Source organism: Suricata suricatta, chromosome 8, assembly GCF_006229205.1.
Source record: "Suricata suricatta isolate VVHF042 chromosome 8, meerkat_22Aug2017_6uvM2_HiC, whole genome shotgun sequence".
In the NCBI taxonomy this organism is placed as follows: Eukaryota; Metazoa; Chordata; class Mammalia; order Carnivora; family Herpestidae; genus Suricata; species Suricata suricatta.
The window spans coordinates 68948412-68955177 of NC_043707.1; the positions used below are offsets into that span (position 1 = coordinate 68948412).

At 38.1% G+C, this 6766-nt stretch overlaps 1 protein-coding gene across 2 annotated transcripts in view; it reads left to right on the plus strand.

Annotated features, from left to right (window-relative positions):
* The window catches only part of LOC115298613 (guanylate-binding protein 4-like), a 16254-nt gene extending 9993 nt beyond the window's left edge, over nucleotides 1-6261 (plus strand). Inside the window, exons 7-11 of one of the 2 annotated variants that reach the window (XM_029947609.1) lie at nucleotides 1177-1457; nucleotides 3009-3221; nucleotides 4186-4288; nucleotides 4628-4821; nucleotides 5659-6261. In XM_029947609.1, coding sequence (XP_029803469.1) covers nucleotides 1177-1457; nucleotides 3009-3221; nucleotides 4186-4288; nucleotides 4628-4821; nucleotides 5659-5877 — 1010 coding nt within the window. In that variant the 3' untranslated portion in view covers nucleotides 5878-6261. Of the gene's footprint in view, nucleotides 1-1176; nucleotides 1458-3008; nucleotides 3222-4130; nucleotides 4289-4627; nucleotides 4822-5658 lie in introns of those variants that run through there. The other variant, XM_029947611.1, reaches the window with a different exon arrangement.
* The last annotated feature ends 505 nt before the right edge of the window (nucleotides 6262-6766 follow it).

Below are 6766 nucleotides of genomic sequence, written 5' to 3' on the forward strand. Positions count from 1 at the left end.
TTGACATCTGTGTGTAACTATGGAGAAGCAGATACTCATGCCATGACAAGATATCCATACATGTTTTTTAATTAGTCTCCGTACGTGAGGGTTTGCTGAGACTTAAGATATCTCAACACCCTAATTCACGAATTATAAAAAGGCAGGATGGAGTTAAAGAGAGGACATCTGTATATTGGGAAATCCTATGGGATAACTTCTTGTCTTTAAGAATATAGTAGATATTTTGTAAACTTACATAAGTCAGATCATAAATAGGAAGCTGTAAGTTCCTACAAGCCCACTGAGAAAGAAAATTATGTATAATTGTATATGCAGGGAAGGCTTCATGGGCATGTGACTTATACAGTCCTGTAATACCTTGTGCAGAGATGGGCCCATACCCTCTCTGTGTTTTGTTTTGTTTTGTTTTGTTTTAAGTTTATTTATTTATTTTGAGAGAGAGAATCCCAAGGTGTCAGCACAGAGCCCAATGTGGGGCTTCAATTCACAAGCCATGAGATCATGACCTAAGTGGAAATCAAAAAATCAGTCACTTAACCAGCTGAGCCACCCAGGCACCCCTCTATCCCTGTTTTGAATTCTTGATCATTTTCAACTAGGAGCCACACAAATTGTGTAGCTGGTCTTTTTTGTGTATATTACTTCACCTATATAATCCATTCCTTTTTATTCTCATTGAATGGGAAATGATTTTTCTAGTGACCCATGAGCATATTGGTTGTAATTAATCTTTTAAAAAATTTGTTGATGTTTATTTATTTTTGAGAGAGAGAGAGAGAGACAATGACACAGCATGAGTGGGGAGGGGGCAGAGAGTGATGGAGATACAGAATCCGAAGCACCAAGCTGTCAGCACAGAGCCCACCCGGAGCTTGAACCCATGAGCTGCAAGATTATGACCTGAGTTAAAACTGGATGCCCAAATAACTGAGCCCCACTGGTGCTCCTGTAATTGATCATTTAAATTGTAATATGAAGAAATGGAGAGCAGTAAAAGAAAGAATAGGAAAACAGTAATGTTAAAAAGGAATAGATTCCCAAAAGAAAAAAAAATAAATTTTCCTTCTAAATCAGGTGGGTGCTTTTTTGTGATCTCAGGATAATGCTCCATAAAAACTGGAAGCCAATGATTAAGACCTTAATATTTGTCCTCAAATTTCCTTGCTTATTTAGGGCTGGGGACTCTGTTGAATGCTTATGTGCATGCCATCAAGAAGGGAGAAGTTCCTTGCTTGGAGAACGTGGTGACAATTCTAGCCCAGTGTGAGAACTCAGTGGCCGTGCAGAAGGCAGCCGACCACTACAGTGAGCAGATGGCCCAGAGAGTGAGGTTCCCCACAGACACGCTCCAGGAGCTGCTGGATGTGCATACGCAGTGTGAGAGGGAAGCCATTGCAATCTTCATGGAGCATTCCTTCAAGGATGACCAGCGAGAGTTCCAGAAAAAGCTTGTGGTAATGTGTCTTAGCATTTATCCTTCCTAATTCCTACCCTCTGGACTAATGCTTACAATACATTTTTTTGACTCTGTGGCTCATCTACCTCTCATAGTGGATGCAACCTGGGTTCTTGTGAGTGACAGGGAACTGCAGGGTTACTATTCACCTTTTTACTAAAAGATGGGCATTTTATTAATTTTCTATTGTAGTAGGCATAGGATGGTGTCATAGTCTGCTCAGAATGTCACAGACTGAAAACAAGATGTCAGCCAAAATGAGTTCTCAGCTATAGGTTCTGGAGTGGCGCCAATTTCATTCAGGCTGCTGACTAGATCCACTTCCATATCATTGTAGGATTCATGTTCACTTTTTTGTTAGCTTTCAGACAGGGGGACCCTCCAGCTCCTAGAAACATTTTTTGTACCTCTTCATGTTCTCCTTTCATCTTCAAGCCAACAATGACACATCAAATTCTTTTCAGGTTTTAGCTTTTTTGACTTCTTCTACAAAGAACTCAGGAAAACTCTGCTTTAAAAGAACTCATGTTCTTATCTAAGCCTTCTCCACTTCTACCCTTTAGTTATCTCCATTTCTTAAAGTTAACCATACCATATAATATCTAACCACTGGAATAAAATTCACCAAATTCATAGGCTTCAGGACTATGCAAGGGGTATACATTAGAAGAAGGAAATCCTGGGGCACCTGGGTGCCACAGTCAGTTAAGTGTCTGACTTCAGCTCAGGTCACAATCTCATAGTTCGTGGGGTTGAGCCTTGTGTAGGGCTCTGTGCTGACAGCATGGAGCCTGGAGCTTGCTTTGGATTCTGTGTCTCCTTCTCTCTTTGCCCCTCTCCCACTCACACTCTGTGTCTGTGTCTGTCTCTCTCTCTTTCAAAGATAAATAAACATTAAAAAAAAAAAGAAAAAGGAAATCCTGGAAGACAATTTAATTCCTAGAGACAATTAATTACCATTGGCACCTTTCTGGAAGTTTGTCTTTCAGTCTATGGCCTCCCAAGAGTGAAAAAAATCTCTTTGTTCATATTGAGAAAATGCCAGAAGGTCAGCTATATTGTAATTTTTAAGAACAAGGGAAATATTTATTTCTTTACCCTTACACATTCAAATTCTTATTAAAAGAATTCATGGAGAGTTCCAAAGTCAGTTCAGAATACAATTTAGTCATTACCAGATGGTTATGTTTGGGGGGTAAAGGGATGTACATTTTCATCCATAACAACCCAAACTCTCTGAGGAAACTTTACTTCCAGTCACAATTCAATTTCCTATTGCTCATTGTTGATGATTGGGTCACGGTTTATCTTACTACAATGGAAGGAACCATGGAGTTCATGTCTTCCAACCCCAGGGAAGTAAAGGGACTTACCACACAGGTCACACAGAGAATTGGTCAGAACCAGGACTAAAAGTCTCTTGACTCCTTGTCCATCCCATGTTCCAGTGTGCTCTTAAGTAATCAGGATGCTTTTTCTAAGAGGATGACAGTCGGACTTTCCCCTCTAAGAGCTTCTTCCCATTGGGTTCTCTACATTTCCCTTGCAGGACACCATAGAGAAAAAGAAGGATGTTTTCCTCGTGCATAATGAAAATGCATCTTTCAAATATTGTCAGGCTGCAATGGAGCAGATTTCAGAGCCTCTGATCAAAAGCATTTCAGAAGGAACTTTCTCTGTTTCTGGAGGATATGGTCTGTACTTAAAAGCAAAAAGAAATGTTGAACTTCGTTATAAACAGGTGCCCAGGAAAGGAGTTAAGGTAAGGAAGGAATAAAGGGAAAGAGATTGAACTGTAGAGTGGAGTCGGGTAGCCTTTGTTGCACCTTCTGAATATCAAAGACTCCAGGACCAATTATGGGGGAAAATCAGAGCAAGGCAATAATTCCCTATGGAGCATATGATAATATTTGTGCTAAGTTCCTGGAGAATGCAAATATTAGAGACACAAATTTGTTCCCAAGGTGCTGATTTTACTAGAGATAAGGACAAATAGTGAACAGGATAGGGTATGACAAAGATTATACTTGTATACTAATATAGTAGTGATGATGGTAATAATGATAATAATGGTTAACACACTGAACACTGACTTTCTCTACCATATTTATGGTCATTAGGTGCTTTTGTTGGATTATTGATTTAATCATCAGAATAACATGAATTAAATACACTACTATCTACATTATGCACTTGAGAAATGTGATGCACAAAGAAGTTAATAAATTGCCTAAGGTCATACCACAGTAAGTGGTAGAGCTGGTAGTACAAAGCAGTATCTTGGTGGCCATTCTAAGCTCAGATGGCAGCTTAGGAAATGTTATAGAAGGTAGTTCCTAGAAGTTTAAGATCAAGTATTTATAGATGTTAGCTTTTTGAGAAAGGCTAGAAGAGCTTCCAGGAAGAAGAAAATAGTATCCAAATACCTACAAACAATAGATTTAATATGTTTGTAGAATTAGGAGTCTGGCTGACTGTAACCCATGGTGGGGTTTGGGGGTGGGTGTCAGTTTGAAAAGGCTCTCAAGAGCTAAGAAGACTATGATGGAGTTTTTCCATTATGATCAATAGATTAGAATTTATGCTGTGGATGTAGAAGGAAAGGAATCACTCAGGGATACACAATTTACTGGGCCACATTTGAGGTTTTGTTGAACAATTATTTCTGCAGCCAGAGAGAAGACCTTTGTTGCCTGACATGTATTTGCTGTTGGTTGGTTCCTCAGGCAAATGAGATCCTCCAGAACTTCCTAGAGTCACAGGAAGCAACAGAGGAATCCATCATGCATACAGACAGAGCCCTCACTGCTGGGGACATGGCCAAAGCAGGTACAGGGGAGGGCTTAGCTCACAGCAAGATGGGTAGGTTCCTGCAGTGCCCGCTGACAGGTCTGCCCAAAGAGCTTCTTGCAACAAGGCATTTCCTGCCCTACCACAGAACACATGCTCTGTTCAGTCAAATATGAAAATAACAAGACAAGTGGTGGTTGTACATCATCCAGCCAGGCCGAGCCTCTAACTTCACAATGAGAAACCTGTCAATGATATAGCCATCTGGTGAAATTAGAAATTTCTCAGTCACCTTTGCAAAGTCAGTTTAGTTTCTGAGCTCAGGAGTGTCAGATCTGACCTGTTATTTTATTCCCTTTAAAAACTGTCATGGGACAGTGGAGCAGGCCAAAAGGGAGGCCTCTGAGAAGGTACAGGAACAGCAAAAACAGAAAGAAATCGAACTACAGCAAAGAATGGAGGCTCAAGAGAGAAGCTTCAAGGAAAACCTAAGCCAGCTGGAAGAAAAGATAAAGAGGGAAAAAGAAGATTTTCAGGAAATGCAGGAAAGGATGTTGAAACATTATCTGAAGGTAAGTCTGGCCTGGATTTGGGCAGGTCCTCACTCCTAAGGAAGAGAAGGAGAAAATTTTAAGCAGTCATGATCCAAGAGTGAAACACAAATGGCATATGATTTACTAACTGCCTCAGTCCATCTGGATCCTGCTGTAGCCCTTAAAGCCATAATATTTCTGCCCCGTAGCGCTTGACTTTGGAGTATACAAATAGCACCCATTGGGAAGTGGTTATGAAATGGTCTTGTGAACCCCAGTTGAACAGGGTCTTTGTCTTCTAGTCCTAGGACCCTTAGGATTCTTGACACAATCATCAGAGATATCTGAAATAGATTTGTTTTGTCTTGAAAGTATCCAATTAGGTCTGATGTGAAATGAGAAGGCTCCAAAACTTGCTGCATTTTTTTCCAGATATTTCTGAATATGCTGGGGTTATTATAAAACATAGAGGAAAATCTTTCCTTGGTCCAACCTGGAGCTTGATAAGCAATGTTCTGTACAGAATAAGTGGTTACCACTTTTTATTAGATGGTTGTGGCCATGCAACCTCAAATAGAACTGAAAATTAATTAAAATTAAAACTATATTCCTATCCAAAAAGTATTGTTTGGGTTAGAATGCATTATGGAGAAAGTTCTCAAGTCTGATCTAGGCCCAACACCTACCCACACCCAGAGAGATCTGTAGGAAGTTATAAACCATGGATACTCTCCTTATCCAGGTCAAAATGTATGGACACATTGGCTATCCCCCGAAAGAGCAATCTAAAGTGGTAGAAAAAAAGACATTTATGTTTGCTGCTGACTGAATCTTGATAATGGCGATTTTCACAAGTAGACTCTTTTCCTTTTATAGGTCCAAGATGAATTGCTTACTGAAAGATTTGGAAAGAAAGCTGAGGAGTTGAATAAGGAAATAAATAGACTACAAGAAGAGATTGAAAAAAACAAAAAATCTGATCCACTATTGATTTCAAAGGCGATTGATGTGGCTGGGAATGTATTAATTGTGGCACTACCTGAAATGCTTAAGTTATTCCATCAAAGGAAGAAAATTTTCAATGAAAAAAATTAAATAGGCTTAGATTTCTTGTTAAGGATATTATAAAGTGAGGCTTCTTTTGTTGTAATAGTGTAATACTATGCTCACTTTTTAAATAATGTGTCGTGCCACTTTCATACAACAAAAGTTTAAAAATAAAAAGTGATTACAAAAAGCATCAGCTTATGACATACAGAAGATAAACTTAATTTTGACTGAATGAATTAATTTAATGAAATGGGAACCAAGTTGGAAAATACTATAGAAGAAAAAGCTAAATTTGTAATGCCATTGTAACAAAATAATTCTGAATAAGATTATAAAGACATTTTAAAATTCACATAGAGACATATTTCAAGTGTTACTGAAAAATGCAAAACTATAAAATGAACCAAAGTAAATAAGACATATATGGTGTGTGTGTGTGTGTGTGTGTGTGTGTGTGTGTGTGTATGTATATGTTCATGATTCTAACAAATATGTCAAAATGCTCTGGAAGTAGACAAATTTGTTTTACAGTATACATTGAAAAATTATAAGCAAAAATATCTAATGCAATTCTATAAAAAGAAAAATAATGAGAGGTAGCTATCTCTAACTGGATGTTAAGGCATCCCAACGATTAGCACAATGAATATTTAATGAATACCACAATGGTACTGGCACCTGAATATTTAAACATTAGTAAAATAGTACTGAAAGTTTGGACGTCACCAAAAATTCAGACAGAAATTTATTATATAATACATCTGGCACTTTACATTAGTGAAAGGATAAGGAAAATCTTGTAAGTGTACTTTGGACTATATATACCCATCTGGAAAAAAAAAATTTGGAGTCTTCCTTTCACTTTATACCAAACAAATTTCAGATGTATCAAAGATTTTTAAATGAAAATTATAAAATATTAAGAAGTGGTTTT